The sequence below is a fragment of the Lutra lutra genome, chromosome 12, assembly GCF_902655055.1.
Source record: "Lutra lutra chromosome 12, mLutLut1.2, whole genome shotgun sequence".
NCBI classification, from domain to species: Eukaryota; Metazoa; Chordata; class Mammalia; order Carnivora; family Mustelidae; genus Lutra; species Lutra lutra.
Window position 1 is genome coordinate 54,078,835 of NC_062289.1, and position 20,555 is coordinate 54,099,389.

Genomic DNA, 20,555 nt, shown 5'->3' on the forward strand with positions numbered 1-20,555 from the left:
GGAGTAGCCCAAGGCATAATTGTAGGTGACTTCTGCACCTACCCCAGTCCTCAGCGTTGTCAGAGCACTCCCCTCAGCTTTCTTGTGCTCCTCGCACCTGGGTATTACTGTGAGCAGCGGCAATCCCTGTGTCTCATCACCTGAGACGTAACATGTCATTCAGCTGATGTGACAAATGCATCTTGATAGATCAACTAACAGGATACAAAAGTGGAGGAAGGGACTCTGAAGGTTGCAGAGTCCCACTGCTTCTTGAGGAACTAAGCTCTTGAAGGTCTAAATGACTTTCTTGCCCAAAGCATTCCCTCTTTTGCTTCTTCTGGAGGATGTTAATTAACACCATGGCTGTGTCTGCCTATTATTGTCTCTAGTGGAGAGATATTTTAAAGTCCATAGATGATGTTTGCCAGAAGTTATCCTTGGCCACCCTGATTTTAAACCACCTTGGCAGACTGCCTTTATTACAAATCCAGTTTAAAAAAAATTTTTTTTTTCAGACTGGATATATATTTAATTTTCTGAGCCTCTGTGAAGTGTGCCAAAGTACAACAAAAACCTATTTCTATTTTTCATATCCTTGATCTACTTTGACTTTGTGTGGCAATGTTATGGGTTGACTTACATTCCCCACATAGATCAAAGTCCTAACTCCTAGTACCTGTGAACATGACCTTACTTGGGGTTTGCTGATTTAATCAAGTTAAGATGAGGTCATTAGGGAGGGTTCTAATCCAATATGAGTGGTGTCATAAGACAGCTGTGGGAAGACCCAGAAGGGAGAAGGCCATGCGATGACAGAGGCAGAGATTTAAGTACAGCAACCAGAAGCCAAAGAATGCCATAGATTGCCGGCCACAACCAGAAGCTGGGAAGAGGCCAGGAAGGATTGTCCTTACCAAGGATCGCGGGCCCAGCTCACACCTGGATGTCAGACTTCTAGCTTCCAGAACTGTGACATTACAAGTGTGTGTTGTTTCAAGCCACTCATTTTGTGGGACTTTGGGATGCAGCCCTAGAAAACCAATACCTGCAGTAATCAGGGCAAAGAGAAAGGGCAACTGGAAGCCGAAGGAAAGAAAGAAGAGCTACTTTGTTGGGTTGGCTCATTAATGCCATTGGTAGTAACTTTTTATTGAAATGATCTGGAGAGGTTCCACTGCTACCTTGAAAAAAAAATTCGTGAGGGGACTCCCTTTGTCCACTTATTTAAGATGTAGTGCATTTTGCTATTTAAATGTTTTCATCGAAAAGAGTACACTGTTTTTCAGTGTTCTCTGTTAATAATCTAGTTTATTTTCCTTAGGCTGACATCTTTGGCCTTTTTCTATTTATTTTGTCTTTTAATTTTTTTTTTAAAGATTTCATTTATTCATCTGAGAAAGAGACAGAGAGAGCACAAGCAGGTGGAGAGGCAGAGAGAGAGAAGCAGACTCCCCACTGAGCAGGGAGCATGACATGGGGCTTGATCTCAGGACCTGGAGATCATGACCTGAGTTGAAGGCAGACGCTTAACCATTTGAGCCACCCAGGTGCTCCGTCTTTTAATATTTTATTTTATAGCATAATATGACTGCATGAATGGTAGTATGTATTCCCTCAAAGTATGGGAAAAGGCACTTAAAAATGCCAATTATTCATATTTTTCAAATGATGATCCAAGTCCTGATATAGTCCAAGGTTCTGATTTACTCTCCATACATAATATTAAAATTTAATCAGGTCTTGTTTAAAATAATCAATTTCAGTAGTTTCTTCTGTAGTGATGTTTTCAATTTACAAATAGCACAAATGGAAGTGAGGACTACTTATAACTGTATTTTTCAAAACCAAAAATAATTTTTTTAAAGATTTTATTTTTAAGTAATCTCCACACCAAATGTGAGGCTCAGATTGATAACCTTGAGATTAAGAGTCATATGTTCTGGGGCACCTGGGTGAATCAGTGGGTTAAAGACTCTGCCTTCAGCTCAGGTCATGGTCTCAGGGTCCTGGGATCGAGTGCCACATCGGGCTCTCTGCTCAGCAGGGAGCCTGCTTCCTCCTCTCTCTTTCTCTGCCTGCCTCTCCACCTACTTGTGATTTCTCTCTCTGTCAAATAAATAAATAAAATCTTAAAAAAAAAAAAGTCACATGTTCCACTGACTGAGCCAGCCAGGAGCTCCCCAAAAACCATTTTCAAGGTCTTAAAAATTCTATGTATTTAGTGTCCAAATTAAAAACCTGTATCAAGAACCTTCACATATGACTCAATTTTTAATCATAGCCCCTTTCTATAAGTCTCTCCAAGATCATCTGCCCTATTATATTACTCAATTATCTGAAAAACTGAAGGGTCTTAGAAGGAAGAGTTGCGGGCGCCTGGGTGGCTCAGTGGGTTAAGCCTCTGCCTTCGGCTCAGGTCATGATTTCAGGGTCCTGGGATCGAGTCCCGCATCAGGCTCTCTGCTCAGCAGGGAGCCTGCTTCCCTTCCTCTCTCTCTGCCTGCCTCTCTGCCTACTTGTGATCTCTCTCTGTCAAATAAATAAATAAAATCTTTAAAAAAAAAAAAAGAAGGAAGAGTTGCCTTGAAGATTTAGTGGTTAACGAAACATCTGAGAGTTGAAAGACATGGATCTTTTCACTGACCAGAAGTCTTAATTCATTTTCAAAAGCCATTCTGGATTGTTTCAAACTCTTCTTCTTGGGTTTTGGGGTTCAGTTTACGATTTCTGCAGAACGCACCTGGATGCCCGTGTCTTTGAGGCACTGGATACACATGTCAGACCCCAGGTCAAAATCAATATACCATTCAGTACATTGCACTGCTCCATCTGTAGGGTGTACTCTGCCCTGATTACTCTAGGAGTCACACTATCTGCTTCTAGGTGCTAAAGTAAGGAGCTGGACTACTGGAAGTAGAGCATTAGAATCACTTACTTGAGTGTGGTGAGTTCTGTAAGGGATGGCTGAGTAGCCTTGAGATAGCTTTCTCTTCGTGCAGCAACTTTGGGAGAAGGCTTGGGACTTGTGTCAGAGTCACCACTGTCTTCATCCCCCATGGCCTTGATGTAGCTGCCACTCCGCATTCTTCGGCATGGAATTTCGTCGTCTTTACCTCGAGGGGTGTACCCTGTCCAGTCATCCTGAGGAACCTATTCACAAAGAAAACAGATAATTCATTTTAAATAAAATCCTATACTTTCCTTTCCTTTTGTTCTTTTTTGGTTGACCCTGAATATGGGTAATATAGATAAATTATCTAAAACTTCAGAGGTTCATTTCTCATTAACGGTGTTTCACTATAATTGGTTTAAAAACATTTTAATCCATGAAAATGGATGTCCTAATCTTTAAAAATCCATGTCCTAATCTTTAAAACATCCTGTGTATTAGGAAAAGTTAAAACCATTGGCTTTGATTTACTTCTAATTTTTCGCATGCTAATAAGAATAAGAATTTCAAGAACTAATTTGAATAAGAATACTATTGGAAAGGAGAACAGTTTTATTTGAACTTTTCAATTATTTGTTGTCAACTGTCGTTTAAAATGTAAGAATCGCTCAGTTTTATCCTCCTCACACCTTCCATCTGTACTGTCTTGTATAGAATCTCTCTTCTCCCTAAACCAGCTACATGGACTTCTCAATAACCTATTCTTTCACAACCCCTCTTAATTTGTATTCATCTTCCATAGATCTGCTTAAAGCAGTCTTTAAAGGTTTCCAGTGATCACATGAAAGCAAGTGGCCTTTTCTTAATTTAAATTTTCCTTGCCTCTGTATACACACACACACACACACACACGCACGCACACCCCACCCCTGAAGAGTTTCTCTACTTACCTGTTACAGCTACTTATCTGAATTGTTCTTTTCCTCTTGCTTTGCTGGATCCTATTCTAAGTCCCCACTTTGGGGGTAGCATATAAGATAATGTTCTTAGTACATTGCTGCTCCTTTTTCTACAATCATTTCCTTTGAATTCAGTGGAACACTACACTATGCTATAGAGGGCTTGTTTATGTTTTTCTCTTCAGTTCCACTTAGATTTTCCACTTCAACATGGACTCAACCTAGGATCTCATAACTCCTCCATTTAGTAAAAGAAATGCCTAATGACCACTCTTTTTATCCATTAGGAAGCAACAAACAGTCCACGGTGCATAGAACACTGCACAGGGCTTAAAAAAAAAAGAAACCAAAAAACAAAGGAGGCTGGTTTTGGCCCTTAATATGATTTAACAGCAATGAGAAGACAGAACATAAACACATTTGGGAACAGTTCCAAATCAACCCATCAGTAAGTTTAAGATATGGTGCCATAAATGGAACATGCACCAAAGAGAGACTAGAAGTAGGAGTTATCAGTAATAGTGATGGGGAAGGAGTAGCCAGGAAGGGCTCCCAGGAACTGTCCAAGTTTCAATGAGAAGGTTAACAGGTATTTAATATTCTTTTTTTTCTTTTAAAGATTTTATTTATTTATTTCACAAAGAGAGATCACAAGTAGGCAGAGAGGCAGGCAGAGAGAGAGATAGAGGAGGAAGCAGGTTCTCCGCTGAGCAGAGAGCCTGATGCGGGACTCGATCCCAGGACCCTGAGATCATGACCTGAGCCGAAGGCAGAGGCTTAACCCACTGAGCCACCCAGTTGCCCCGGTATTTAATATTCTGATGCTAACTACTTACTGATTATCCAGCAGATAATATATTCTTTCATCATTAACATTTAACTATGCAAAGGGATTTGCTTACAGGATCTTTTTTTATCAACGTAAAAACTCTGCATAATTTTTCTCTGTATTTCTCAGATAAGGAACAAGAACTCAGAGAACTTAAAGAATTTGCCAAAGAACACACAACTAATAAAAGAACACATAATGGCACTGGCATTCAAAGCATTTTGGTTTGACTCCAAAGGTTAGAATTTACTTAACCTCAATTTTATGATTAATAATATATGAATTTTTAATTCAGAAGCATTCATAAAATTGTTCACAATGACACATACACATATTGGACACAGGTTCCTAAATGTTATAGATTCCAGAAAGTGAGAATAGATGTTTCCCTAAAAACAGAATAAAGGGGTTGGTGGGTGGCTCAGCATCGGTTAAGCATCCAGCTCTTGATTTTGGCTCAGGTCATAATCTCAGGGTCATGAGGTCAAGCCCCATGTGGGGACACATAAGTCTCAGCTATGAAGGTACAGAGTTCTAACCTGGTTCTCTTGACCACTATGTGATACTGTTTCTCTCTTTCTGGGCTATGATCTGTGGCACCTACAGAACCAAAGAGCCGTAGTCCCATGCCACCTTGTAATCCCTTACATCTGATCCATTTGCTGTTTGTTGATCATGGTAATAACAAAGCAGAGTTTTTACTTTTTTAGCTAAAAAGCATCAAAATCACTATAGCAACAAAGAAGATTTCTTAGTGAAATCATAGATGTTTAGAACAGCCTTGTTTTCCTTCAGTTGGAAGGTGACTCACTGAAAAATATGATCATGTTCAGAACCTCATTATTGGCTTAGCAATTACATTTTATAAATTACGTTGGTACAGCTGAGGGTCACAGATGATGCATGTAGCACTTGACCATTTCTTGGTACTGATTCACAGTTCATAAATAAACATTGGTCTCTGGAATATGTCAGAGACTAAGGACAAACTTGTATGAGGTCATATCAGTTATGAAATGAAACATAGCAAATTTCTGTTTGGATGTTTTTCCCAAAGTTAGTTTATGGTAGGAACTTGGGCTTGCACTAACAATGCAACTGTTGCTAAGGGAACCAACTGTAAAGTATTTAATCTGTATACCTCTCAATGAAACTGTTTTCAAATGATAGAAGCTAAGAAGTTGTATGGAATGGGATTTAAAAATTAATGCATTATTCATACACCTAAAGGTAGCTTACAACAAGATTACCTATACAATAATACAGAAATCAGTTCTAGGAAAAATATAAAGAAACAGAAAATCAAGATCTTGGAGAAGAAAAATAGTGTCTCTGAAGTTCCTATGACTGAGCCAGAATTTTTATTCTGACCTTTTAAACTCTAAAGCAAAAGGGGAGACAGTGACCAGGTCCATAGTTTTCTAAGAAGGCACGCCAATTTGTAAGGGGCCTGAGTGTGAAATGTTACTGCCTTTTAATTGGAAAGAGCAGAAAATCATGGGGCACAGCTACTATTGTGATCTAGCCAAAAGTTGATGTGTCTATCTGCCCCAGTTGCACAGAAAGAAGAAAATTTGGGGAAATCCAAAGAAACAATTAACCTTACGGCTGTCTGAGAAAGTCTTCAGTATTACTGGTCCTGGGAGTTTGAGGGAATAGAAGTTTTATTAAGGAGGGGAAGCTGGAGCAAATAGACGCTTGTTGGTTGTAGGCCAGCCAGATGTCCTGCTTGTCTGCACCAACCCTGGAGGTGGTTGGACGCAAATTTTAAAGAAAAAATAATAAAATCAATGTAATAAGTGTTAGATTTAACAGTAGTTATGAATTAGAGAAAAAAGGATTATTTGCTTTTTAATGCATATGGTTAAGCATTAAATTCCAATAGGGAGCTTTATTTTTGATCAAACAAAATGATGACTAGAGTGCATTTTTCTATTTCAGGAATAACGAGTCTATAACTTAGACTGTATGTCACAGTTCAGAATTACGGAAGGCTTGCTTCTGGCCAAAGAATGACCATAACCAAGTGCTAGCACCCTCTGTTTACAGGATGAGGATGTTTTCTTAATTGAAAGAGTGTATGGACACTGAATGATGGGTCATTCTAATCACAGCCGTAGTCTATTCAGTTACAGAACAGGAGATAATGAAACATGACCCAGTGGACATGCTTGCATTTTCTCAGTCTCCTTGCGCATCTCTCTTTGCCTCTCTCCTTCTTCCCTCACATCTGCAAGTATTTTTTGCTTGTTTCTTTTGCAGTCTTGGTGTGGGTGCCAGGAATATATGGCAGTGAACAGTACAAACATGGATCTCATGCTGTGGAGCAGACATTCTAGAAGCAGTGCAGGAAGAGATAGATAATAGTCAAGCATGCAAATCAATGAACAAGATAATTTCAGCGTAAATGGAACTAGGAAAATAAGATGGGCTAATGTAACAGTGTGGCTGGAAGGGGACTCCTTTAGCCTGTTCCTCGGAAAAGCCACTAGGAAAGCGATAATATTCCTGAGGAGATCTGTTGACCAAAGGAGCCAGCCTGGAAGAGAGCTGGGAAGAGCTCCCAGGCAAAAGGATCAGCCAGTGCAGAGTCTCTAGAGTAATACTAAGCTTGGGAGGGGCACCAGGGTGGCTCAGTGGATTAAAGCCTCTGCCTTCGGCTCAGGTCATGATCTCAGGATCCTGGGATCGAGCCCCCTATCGGGCTGTCTGCTCAGCAGGGAGCCTGCTTTCCCCCACCTCTCTCTGCCTGCCTCTCTGCCTACTTGCGATCTCTGTCTGTCAAATAAATAAATAAAATCTAAAAAAACAAAAACAAAAACAGAATAAGCGTGTGAGTGAAAATGCCAGAATGACTGGAGAGTACCCAGCAAGGGGAAAGTGATACAAGGAGAGGCCAGGGGTGCAGGGCCAGGTCATGTAGGGTCTTATACGTCAGTCTCAAATCTTCCTGCCAGGCTAAACTCAGCAACTATAAAGCTCCCTCCGACTGCTCCAGAGTAAACTGATGTTTTTAATGAAATCTATAGCATGTATCTCTACATGATGGGTCAGCAAACTGCGACTTACAGACTAAATCCAGCTTGCCATCTGTATTTGTAGATGAAGTTTTATCAGCACACAACCCTGCCCATTCATTATGCACTGACTATGACTGGTGTCAAGTTACAAGGGCCAAGTTATATAGTCGGATTGGACACTCTAGGGCCCCAAGCCTAATCCACACCGTCCTTCTGCGTACTTAATTTGCCTAATCACACAATGGCATTTATAGGCACTACTTGTTTTATGTGTCTTTGTGTCATCTCTCTAATTACTTGGTAAGCTCACTGAAACAGGGGGAGCAAGTATTGCTGGGGACTCAAAGATGTGAGCTCTGCATCTAGACTACCCACGTCTAAGATCCTGCTGTGTCAGAAACTAGGCATATGCCTCAATTTCCTTGTCTGTTTCCTACCCCACAGAGAGTTAGGCATGGATTAAATGGGGTAATGCCCACAAGTACACAGGGAATGCTCAGTAAAGGTCTTTTAGGGGAGCTCTGCCCTATTGGTATAGCACTCAGGCACTCCCTCATGATGGATGACATTAGCTTTCCAAGAAGACTCAGATGCCTGCTTCCAATATTCTTCCTCAAAGGAGGAACAGAAATAATTGAAATATAATAAGTAAAAACATAAAGTCCTAATAGACTATCTACTTCCATTATTTTTAAGTGACAGTTCTCATCAGGAAGTACTCCCAGCTGTCTGTCTTGGGGTCTCATCTCTATTCTGCAGGACCAAGATGGGGAGCCTATAGCCTTTAGGTCACCAGAATCCTACCTGGCTTCCCAGTGATTGAATCCCAAATGCCTCCTTTTGGTTCACAAAGCAAAAAACCTGGGGGGGAAAAAGCCTCCCTGGGAACCGTGTTTGTATTTAAAGGTTTTTTTGTTTGTTTGTTTGTTTGTTTTAAAACCCAGATGTATGAGAACTGTCCAGACCAAGAGTGGGAGTTAGGGGACCTCTGGACTGCATGAAGTTTCTGCTCTGTGCAGCTCTGAGTTACAGAGGTGTGGGAGAGGCTGAAAAGGTAAGCGGGGGGCAGGGGGCAAGCTTCTTACTGTTAATCTGGCTATTTCTAGGGCCTAGTACATTGCCAGAAAGGGAATAGGTTTCTGGGTAAATGTGATACTAAGTGAATGAATGAATTCCAATTTGAGCTTTACTTTCACTCAATGTGTGTGACCTTGGATAAGTCACTTTATCTCCTTGATTCAGTTTTTCCATCTCTAAAATGAGGATGATAATAGATATATAATGAATAGAAATTATGTGTGTGAATATAGTTTTTGAACTTCCAAGGACCACTAAAATCTGAGGAAAACAATAGAAATCTGTCTCTTCATGGCTACTTTTAAAGTATGGCCAGCCATAAATAACTTGGGGATTAAAAAAGCAGTGGCATTTTAGCTCACCATCTTCTACTCATTAAAGCAGATGTTCTAGTATAAGAATATAAGCAGATGGGATATATATGTTATCCTATATAAAAATATAAAAATTTCAAACACAAAAATGTGCTTCTGTCTCTTTTAGGATCTTTGAGAGTAGACTGTCTTCTGGTGCTGCCAAATATTTTCCCCCTTCAGGTTTCTCCAAACTCAGCTGAAAGAGGATCGCACTCATTCTGGTTGATCCATGAGCAAAAGCTATGGTAAGCCAAGGGCCCTTGAAAAATCTTTCCCTTGGGGAACTCTTAAAAGTTATATGATCCAAGATAATACCTTCTGTTCTGAGGGTCTCAAATATTTTGCTGATTTTTTAGGGGGGGTTATCACCACTTGGTTCACAAAGTTTCCATTTTGAATAGACAAACTACCCTTACTTTGGCCTATCTGCAGCCTTCCTCCAGTATCCAAATGCCACATTATCCTGAATCTAAGCTACCAATGCAAAACCCTTAATATTTTTTTGTGCCACTAAGAAATCAATGCCACCAACTAAACTCTGACTCTTCCTAGATTATATGATTCATTCCAATATCAAAGATGCTAAAATGAGAAACATACATCTTAGAACCAAACACCTTTTAAAGAACATGTGTGAAAATAAAAATAAGAAATGGATATATTCTAGGGTAGAAAGCATAGAACTTAATATTCCTATTAAATAGTGATCAAATTAATAATAATAATTAGCATTCATCTGTGCCATGCTTTTGCAAAAAACATAAGCTCACATAATGTCTTATCATCCTTACAACTACCTTGAAGGATAAGAAGAATTATTATAATCTTAACTTGTCAAATATAGAAATTGAGGTCCAGAGAGCTTAGTAGTTGGTATAGGGTGACACTATACCCAAAATAGGGTCTACTCTTCACAGATAGTGATTCCCCTAGTCCCCCCGTGTTCAGATCTTGGCTGTCTTTTGAATCACAGTTGTTATTTTATGGTAACCTAAAGAATAGATATTTCAGGTAAGGGAAAAAAAAAAACCTCCCCCCTATGGTTTTAAGATCTGTCTGGAGGAAAAAAATGTTAATAAAGCAAAGGAAGGATTACAAGCCTTTAAGTAGAAGTTATAAGAAATACTATTTCAGACATGAGAAGGCTTACTTTTAAAAGGCTCTTCCACGGGATTTGGGGTTTCAGTCCCCCACTTTTGCTGGGCTGCAGTCAGTAGAGTGTAACTACATGTAGAGAGAGTCAGACATTTTGTGCCAATGATGGTCTGAGAGATGATGGCTGGGAGATGAAGCCATGTGTGAGTGAGTCCTGGAGAGCGGATTATCTTGAGATGGGAGGTTGGATGGTGAGGTTTGGAGGGATGAAAATGCGTGAGATTTTGGGAAATCTGAGAGCCACAAAAGGAATGCAGACCCTTAGAAAGCTGGGACAGCTGAAATGGAGAGTATATCCTGAAATATACCAGGGGAGGCCAGTGTACTTCCATGAGCAGTTCTGGATGGCAGAGGTTTAGGGAGGAAAACCTCTAAGGCTGAGGTGGGACTTAAAGTTCTAATTTGTCAGGAACCAGAGAAACGGGGAGAAAAAAAAAAAAGGTAGGCATTTTATCGATGAGATGGGAATAAAGACAACGTAGCAAGTTACAGCAGTGATTAAAATGGTGGCCATCGATAAGAGGTTGATCTTTGCAAGGCTACTCCTTGGCAACTGTTGATCTCTTCAACAATTGAGTGTTTCTCTTAAAGCAACCGGGTAGATGAGGGCGCTTGACTATGGCTGAGGAGATCAACAGACTTGGTCTTACCTGACCTCGATGAAGAAGGGTAAATACAAGGAGGAAAAATTGTATGTATGAAAGGAGAGCTAGGAATCTGATATTTACAGAATAATCTGACATTTCTGGGGTAACCTCAGAGGGCTGGAAGAGATATCTATGTTACGTGAATACTTCCAGCAATCTGATGAGATGGGCATTAACTCTGTCCGTTTTACTGCTACAAAACTTAGACTCAAAAAGCAGAAATGACTCTCAAGGTCATAATAATGAGTAGGAGTCTGGCTTTGTCTGACATCAAAACTTTAATGTCACCCTGCCTCTGATGAATGTACATTGATTAAGTGACTGAACAAAATAAATGGGGGGGGTGGGGAAGGGAGGGCACGCTCCCATTCAACTGTACTTTATTTCTAAAATAAACATAAAATGTAACTATTGAAATCAGCATAAATATTATCTTGTCACTAATTTGCCAGCACTGTTGAAGAGGGTTTAAGATAATAAGAAGTAAAACAGTATTTGCTCTCTCAGTGTTTCCTGGTGCCCTTAGCAACTGCTGTTGTCAGACAGTTGGGGAGGTGGAGCTAGAAAACTTGAAGGACAACCAAGTCTTTCAAGGATGGCTGTGGGGGGCTGCATGCATCCCAGTGGTAAGGAGGCTTCCCCCTGGATTTCAAGTGCCTGCCTACAACTTGTTACAGAAATGGCGTGAATGTCTCTGCCTTCTAAGCACTTTTAGTGAGCTCTCAGATTCCCTACTCACTCGGGTCCTTTGCATCTTCTTTACAGCGGGGAGAACTGCTTTTCTGCTCCACACAGCTTTCAACTTGACAAATGCGACTTGGCATAAATGTCCCTGTAGCCTTTTAAGCTTGCTCTTCTCATAGCAAAAGCAGAAAAAAAGAGCAAGAATAGGAAAATTACAATTACGCGACGTGCAGATCCCAAGGTCTGATCGGTGTTTTCCAATCAGATTTCCCTGGCAACCGCCCTTTCTAACTCCCCACAAAGCCCGAAGGAGGTGCAAAGCTTAATTTGCTTCAGATTGCTTAAAAATGACCTTTTAAGGACAAGAGTAAATACCTACCTCTTTTAAAATAGACCCTTCGCTACATCTCCTTCCAAATAAAAATGTTTCAGCATTCTTAAACAAAACTTTGTAAACAGTACTATGCAATAGTGATTCTGTCGCTGTGATCCTATAGAATTATTCTCACCCACCAACATTTATAGGTGTCTACAGGGTACTTAGCACCATAGTATGTGCTGGGTAAATATACCAAAAGCATTTTATAAAACACAGTCTCTGGTGTCAAAGGGGTTTGTAAGTTTTAAGTGATTGGGCAAATCTGGGAGATAGATGAAGGAAAATGGAAAAATAGCTTTAAAACAAGTCAAGCTGAGTGAAGTATTTCAGTACATTTGATTCACCTACTGGGTTTGTACTTTGTTCTTTAAAAATCTTCTTCCCTGGTGGTTAAACCATTCTTTAGGAGTTGAATGTCTATGTGTGAAGTTAATGGACGCCACTAAGAAAAGGCATTGTGGGAGAAATGTGAGGGGCAATGTCTGTGACCCCTCAAAGTGGTCCATGAGCCTTTGGGGGCTTGTAGAAAATGTTAGTGAGGTGACAGCTGACTCCAAAGGGGCTGCTGTCTGTTGTGAAGATGCCTTGTGATTCCACATCAAGAAATAGTAACTAAGATACCACATTCTGGTATAATATGAGGACAGGGGAGAAAACTTAATTTTCCTCACTGTCTACCCCACATTTTGACTGTAGTGGACATCAGTGGGTTTTACGACCCTGGTTCTAATTCTGGTTCTTGTAGTCACATCTCCATGATTTTGCTCTGGAGAACCCTTCCTCCCCAGAAGGAAACTCACTTGAGGTCCATGTGTCTCAGGAGTAGCACAGCAGTTGGCTCAGTCAGTCAACACATCACGTTCCCCAGTTGCCTTGCCTGGCTCAGGGCTGAACGTGTGATCTAAGCCTGCTCAGTAAGCAAGCATCTCAACCTTTGCTTGGAAAGCTGAGTTTAAGATACTTCCTCTCACATTCAGTACATCCACAGTAAAGTAATTAGCCTTAGGACACACAAACTTTATCTCGTATGATACAAAACCCTAGTTGTTATTAATCCCATTGCAAAGATGAGAAAATTGAGAGTTTGTGCTATTAAATAACTTACACTAAATTGTACAGCTAGTAAATCATATTCAGAATCAAAGGGCAAGTTTGTTTCAAATTTCTATGTTCTTTTCATCATATTATTCTGCTGTCTGTAAGTTTCAAAGCTTAGCAATTTTCCATTAAACATGAAACTCAAGCATTAAGTTACTGGGAGCTACAATACTGTAACGTTTTGACAATTGTAACAAGGAGGGAGGTTTAGGTGCTTGAAAGAACCACAGAACACCCATCATCCAGCAGTTACAGTTGGCTACAAGGTTTAGTGAAATATAAGCAAGAACATAAACATTCTAAAAAATAGCATGATTAAAAACAACAGAGGGTTAGGTCTGTTGTAAGTATCTTACATTTATTTCCATTGACCATATAGGGGATAATCTAATTTAGAGCCCTTTCTTATTTTTTAATACAACTGTTCATTTCTCACATGTCATTCTGGCTAAGTGGAGGCATATCTGTTGGCTTGCAATGGCTGGGTGAGCCATCAGTGATGCAGTCATGCGTGGTGGCACCTGCCCACTGTATTCCTGGTGATTTGTAGTTATGATTCCAAAAACTGAATTCCCTGAGGCAAGTATGAATTCTCTGTCTGGTGCTCAAAAGCAGAGATGCAGGTAGATGGTTAGGGATCTTCCTGAAGTCTACAGAAGCCCAGATGTAGAAATACCATTCATCAATACTAAATTTTGGTATTGGCTAAAATCTTCTAAATCTCTCAGCAGTTCTGAGATCCCACTACTTGTCAATGTTTTTGAGTATGGATCTTTTCCCTTACAGTCTGTTGATCTTGGAACAGCTAGTTTATATCAAATCAGTCATCTCTAGTATTAATACTTAATTTCAAAATTATAAGAATTTTAAAAGATATTATATATTAGAGAGAGAGCATGAGCAGGGGGAAGGGCAGAGGGAGAGGGAGAAGCAGATTCCCCACTGAGCAAGGAACCCAATTTGGGGCTTGATCTCAGGACTCTGGGATCATGACCTGAGCCGAAAGGCAGATACTTAGCCAACTGAGCCACTCAGGTGCCACCCAAATTACAAATTTTGAAATAGATTTCAGCAAATATTTTCCCTTAGTTTACCATTAAGTTTTGGGTTACTAAGTTTCTCAAATGGGCCGTAAATTATTATACTTGTGAACCATTAACTTAGCTATTTGGTGTCTATTAGGAAAAAAAAAAGATTTAAGAAGAGATACACCTCAAAATTTCCTGCCTTTTTTTTTTTTTTTTAAAATCCCTCTCATCTGATTACTAGTTCACCTTGGTGCTGTTTGGACTTTTTACTCCAAGTCACATTCATGACACCTAAAAGTGTACTGTACTCAAATGGGTCAGAACAGAACCTCTTCTTCATGAATACTGTTCATTCTAACTCAATGAAACTATCATTTTTCAAATTATGTGAATGTAGTTCTTGACATCTAGAAAGAATGGAATAATATTTTGGGTGTCTTTATGCACATGTGTAATACAAAATTCCACTTTCATAGTTACCATATGGGGAAATGGCTTTTTGAGGAATTGTACTTTAAGGCTATATTTCAACCCACTTCTGCTAGGCCACATGATACAGAACCAATGGGAGTTGTCACACAAACATGTGCACAATGAGTATGGCACATTCAGTAGCTATCCGAACCAGTATTTCCAAACTAGCTCAGGCTCCCTCGAAAGGAAATGTCCCAACTGGAGTATTCATTATAGAGTTTAAGGTGGGGTTTCTTTTTTTTAATTTTAATTTTATTTTTAAAAATTTATTATTTTTTATTGATATACAATGTATTATTTGCCCCAAGGGTACAGGTCTGTGAATCATCAGGCTTACACATTTCACAGCATTCACCATAGCACATACCCTCCACAATGTCCATAACTCAACCACTCTCGCCATACCCCCAACTCTCCCCAGCAACCCTCAGTTTGTTTTGTGAGATTAAGAGTCTCTTATGGTTTGCCTACCTCCCGATCCCATCTTGTTTCATTTTTTTCCTTCCCTATCCCCCACAATCCTCTGCCCTGCCTCTCAAATTCCTCATATCAGAGAGATCATATGATGATTGTCTTTCTCTGATTGACTTATTTCACTCAGCATAATACCCTCTAGTTCCATCTACGTCGTTGCAAATGACAAGATTTCATTTATTTTGATGGCTGCATAGTATTTCATATACCACATCTTCTTTATCCATTCATCTATTGATGGACATCTAGGTTCTTTCCATAGTTTGGCTATTGTGGACATTGCTGCTATAAACATTCAGGTACACGTGCCCCTTCGGATCACTACATTTGTATCTTTAAGGTAAATACCCAGTAGTGTGATTGCTGGGTCGTAGAGTAGCTCTATTTTCAACCTTTTGAGGAACCTCCATTCTGTTTTCCAGAGGTAAGATTTCTTAGATCAAACTTCATTATGGTATTCCCTTCCTTTCCTTACTGGCTAAGGTGGAGTTAAAAGTATCATTTCTTTTGTCTCTTTCACTTTAAAAGCATGTATTCATTTATTCAATGCCTATTTATTGAGCTTATTATTGTGAAACAGGTGCTGCTTTAGGTACTGGGGATACAGAAGGTGCAATGCGGAAGGAGGAAGACAGGCATGAACAAGTAAAGTATATGTTAGATGGTGAGCTGTACCACTGAGAAAAGGAAAGCAGGAGAGAGAGAGTGTACCCATGGAAGAGGGAAGGTGAAGGGATTTGCAGTGCTGCAGAGCATGGTCCCTGGAGGCCTCACTGAGGAAGTAGCCTTTAGTAAAGATCGAATGGGGGAGGAGATCAGCCAGGAGATCTGTAGGGCAAGTGCCTGGAGCAGAAGAGTAAGAAAGTCCTGCTGGGAAGACAGGCCTGCCATGCTACCTTGCAGAGGCCCAGCAGGGCAGGGGAGTGAGAGCAGACAGAAGGTGAGCACAGAGTGGTGATGGGTGGGCATGGGGTCTAGGTCACTGGGCCTCACAGGCCATTGGAAGGCTGTGACTTTTCCTTGGAGAAACAGGGATAGCTCAGAGGTTCTGATGAGAGACATGACTGATCATAGTTTAAAAGGATCACCTGGCTTGCTGAGTTGAGGTTGCTAGAAGGGATAAGGTAGAATCTGGGGAAGAGTTTGGAGGCTCACACACTTATCCAGACTGGAGTTGAAGGTGAGGAATGGTGGTAGCAGAAGAGGTAGGGAAAAGATAGAGCCCGTAGGCTTTTCCACGATGATTTGGACACAGGAGTTGAGAGTAGAGTAGAAAAAAGTCAAGAACGACACCACGATTTTTGGCATGATTGGCTGGAGGGATTGAATTCCCAGTAGCTGAGATGAGAGACCCTAAGGGAGGCGTGGACTGGAGTGACAAAGACGAGTTCAGTTTGGGACAGATTAAGTTTGAGATGTCCATGAGACATCTCAGGAGAGAGATTCACTAGGGCCCTGGTAAGGCAAGGCTGGGAGTTCAGGCTGTCCGGGCTGCAAAAGCAAACGTGGGCCCTCACATGGTATTAAAGCTTAGAAAACGACTGAGGTGACCTAAGAAATAGGTACTGGTAGGAGAGAAAAGTGGCCCAAGAACTGTGCCCATTTGGCATTGACCCAACCACAGGAGATGGGGGGCTAAGGAGGAATGAGTGAGGGATTCTGAGAAGGATCAGTGAGGTGTGTTGTCCTAGAAGCCAAGTGAGAAATTTTTCAAGGAGGAGGGAGTAATGAGCTGCCACAGGGATTTTTCCCTGGTCTCAGTCTCATGGGGCACCAAATCAGCAACATTCATTGACCCTTTAGTCATTAGCTGCTTCATACAAAGGATTCTGCTGTTCATTAATTAGCTTTATCTTCCCAGCAAGACACAAGCTTCTTGAGAGCTAAGCTTTTGTTTTCTTCTTTCACTCTAAAACAGTAGCTTTTAAACAGGTTTTGACTCTGTTTCACAGTAACGGTTTCCTTTGGAAACCATTATATGTGCATATACAACTGAAAGAAAGAAAGAAAGACTTAACCTTTCTGAGGCCATGTACTCTGTCTTCTTTTCTATTCTCTTCTATTGTGTTCTATTTAATTAAAAATGATGTTGTTTGCGACCCACTGAATTGATTTCACGAACCACTAATTGGTTGCTATCATTGGCTTGAAAAGCACTGTTTTTAGAGCATCTGGCACAGAGCACAGCCACGTTCATTATTAATCAGAGGACAATGTGATTCATCTTTGTTTTTCCCAGAGAACCTCCTGTACAGTAAATGTTTAATATGTGCTTGTTGAATGAGTGAATAGCTTTGAGACCCTAAAACAATACTTCCAGAATTGAGCTCTCTGGCTCTTTGTCACTTTTACTTTCGCCGACTGAAATTATTTAGAAGAATATTTCTTAACAGCTCTTCAACTTCAGGATGAGGACAATAGGAGCGTCCTTTTTGAACAGCCCCTGTGTAGCTGAGAGTCAGAGAAGGCACTAGCCAGGGGTGGGGATGCCTAAGCCGATGGTCCCTCCGTTGGGTTAGGACAACCCTGCGAAGCCAGCTCAAGGCAGCCTCAGCGTTGAAATGCCTTTGCATGTTTTTGGTATATCAGCTTCTGAGGGCCAGGAGCAGTGGGATTCAAAACACAAAATAAATATTTTTTAAAAAGTCTTTCATTCACCTTAGAACAATCCAGCCTTTTTATTCAAATGGATGCAGTATTTGATGTCCATATAAAATGGATGTCATTTAGGTAATGTTTCAGTGCTTCTGCATACAATACTCCAACAGAAGTGTCACAGAAAAAAAAAAATGGAATATTTTCCTACCAGGTAATTCTTACCCAGGTAGTTTTTCCACTTACAGGGAAAGAGCATGGTGCAAGGAATATAGGATAGTATTTGGAATCAGGTAAACATGGATTCAAATTTGACTCTACTACTTCCTAGATGTGTGATTTTGGTCCAGTGACCTTCACATCTTTTAACCTCCATGTTCTCAAACAAGATGAGGATAGTAACACATGTATCAGGAACTAACTCCAATGACATAAATGATGTAAAAATGCATATAAAATTCCTATTAGGTAAAAGCTTGTTTTTTGGAATTCAGAAGGTATTTTCATGTAGAAATCATGTCATCCATGTTGGTTAGATTCCCTCATGGGGCCAACCCCTACTGCCTGTTTAATTCATAACAGAGCTGGACCATGATGGAGGAGTACGAAAAGGTTTCAAGGCTCTTTCAGCTTCGGGGTGGAAAGGGGCTTGGGATGGAAAAGATCAATCAGTGCACTTGAGAAAATCTCCAGAGGCTGGTGTGTAAGGGACAGTGGACCAAAAGATGTTCTCAGAGGAGAACAGAAAAAAAAAGATTTGTTTTAAAGAACTCGCTCACATGGTTACAGCAGGCAGCAAGTGTGAAATCTGTAGGGACGGCTGGTGGTCTGCAAACTTAGGCAGGAGCCGAATGAGTCTTGAGGCAGAATTTCTTCTGCTCTAGGAAGCCTCAGCTTTGTTCTCAGGACCTTCAACTGATTTGATGAGCCCCACCCACATTATCGGGGGTAATATTTCCTTAGAGGCAACTGATTGTCGATATTAGCCATACTTACAAACTTCCTTCATAGTGACATCTAGATTTGTGTTTGATTAAATAACTGGGGACTCTAGTCTAGCCAGGAGGCCACACAGAATGACCCATCACAGATGGAGACTCAAGTGGCAGCCTCCAGGGTAGTGGAACTCCAGGGGCAGATAGGGCCCCCCGAGTGCTCACTGTTGTACAGGTTCTCTTCAGCTGTGAGCTGTATATGTTCTGTTCATTCCTTTGAGGAGTTAGTTGGGGCCAGAGACCTAAGTGTAAGTACCAAGGTCTGAATCAGCTGTTCAGAAGGTCCACACAGGCCGTCGAAGCAAAGAAATGCTGTGTGGAGTAGAGTGCCTGAAAGGTGCATTCTTTTTAATATGACAAAATAAGTCATTCCCAATTTAAATGACAGCCTTTTAGGAGCAGGGAAGCCATTTACAAAATGTTTGTTTTTTTGCTGCCTGATGAACAGGAAAATCAAGTCACCTGAACCATCGCACCACGTGAAATAAATAGGAGCTTCAGATTCTTTATTTAAGCCCTTCTACATCCTTAGAGACCAGGAATTCCATAAGGAAACAAATATAGAGCTAACCTAAAAAGATAAAGACTTACTTTAACAACCTGCATATGCTACTAATAGGACACTATCATAATATTTTCAGACGATTTGTTTACAAATCTGGCTCACCCACCAATCTGTAAGCAGCTTGAGAGAGGGGGAGGATCTCATTTGTCTGGCAAAAACCACGTCTTGTTCCCATCCACATACCCAGTTCCAAGCAGAGTATCAAACACGACATAAGAGAATAAGATAAGGGCGCCTGGGTGGCTCAGTGGGTTAAGCCGCTGCCTTCGGCTCAGGTCATGATCCCAGGTCCTGGGTTCGAGCCCCACATCGGGCTTTCTGCTCAGCAGGGAGCCTGCTTCCTCCTCTCTCTCTGCCTGCCTCTCTGCCTACTTGTGATTTCTCTCTGTCAAATAAATAAATAAAATCTTTAAAAAAAAAGAATAAGATAAAAGAAAAGTGCTCATGAAATCTTTTATTCTATCACCTGAGATATTCCTGACATACTGAATAGTTGAGAAGTAAGTGTGGAAATCTTTAGTCCTGGGTATTTCTCCGCCAACGGCGGGGAAGAATGTGCCATCCATCCAATGTTGGCAAGTAGGAGGGCCCACAGCGGAACAGGTTGTGAGGGGACCTGTCTGTGAAGACGCTGGTGGGATGGGTGTAGTGTCTGCGGTGGGTTTGGCTGGGGAGAGGGGTGGACATATAACCAGCATCCACAGGAGAAGCTGTGGTGGCCTCCAGGGAGCTGAAGTTGGATGTTTCTGTGAAGGTCTCCAGGGCACCGCAGCCACATTCCACAGCAAGGTTGATGGAACTCCACTAGGCCCACACAGACTCATCACCTGACCGTGGCAGGACCAGTCAATCCTAAAACTGTCATCTCCCCCAGTGTATGCTACAACACACTTCATGGATCACTCATCCAAAGAAATGCTTCATGGGAGAGGGTTCCAAGATGGAAGAGGTTTGAGAGGTGCTCTGTATGGCATTGTTCTCTTAGAGAGCTGCTGTCCATATCAGCATCATAAAGATCACAGGATGTCTGCCAATAAAGAAACCTGATTATGTCACTAGTTTCTCAAATTCTATGCCTTTTCTTCAGCTGAAGATCGTTCACATCATGTTTTAATAAATGTCATCATTTATATGTGAAGACACTGACACCCAGAATGTAAATTACTGTTTATATGGCTAATTAAGTGGCTGAATTGGGCTCGAATTCAGATCTCTTCTCTCTTGGACCTGGGTTTCAGCTCCATTACATTGCAATTACTTATCTATTCCCTGGACTCAACAAAATGAAAAAAAAAAAAAGGTTAATCTAAATGAGTGCTTTTCACAGTTTGTAAAATGGTTCAGATCT

At 40.9% G+C, this 20,555-nt stretch overlaps 1 protein-coding gene and 1 long non-coding RNA gene across 2 annotated transcripts in view; one reads left to right on the top strand and one right to left on the bottom strand.

Annotated features, from left to right (window-relative positions):
• The window catches only part of LOC125081989 (uncharacterized), a 110,417-nt gene extending 101,683 nt beyond the window's left edge, over positions 1 to 8,734 (top strand). The window contains exon 3 of the long non-coding RNA XR_007121850.1: positions 8,625 to 8,734. This is a non-coding gene — a long non-coding RNA (uncharacterized LOC125081989). The remainder of the gene's footprint in view (positions 1 to 8,624) is intronic.
• The window catches only part of DLGAP1 (DLG associated protein 1), a 771,821-nt gene that overhangs the window by 250,789 nt on the left and 500,477 nt on the right, over positions 1 to 20,555 (bottom strand). The window contains 1 exon segment of the mRNA XM_047697015.1: positions 2,918 to 3,132. Coding sequence (XP_047552971.1) covers positions 2,918 to 3,132 — 215 coding nt within the window.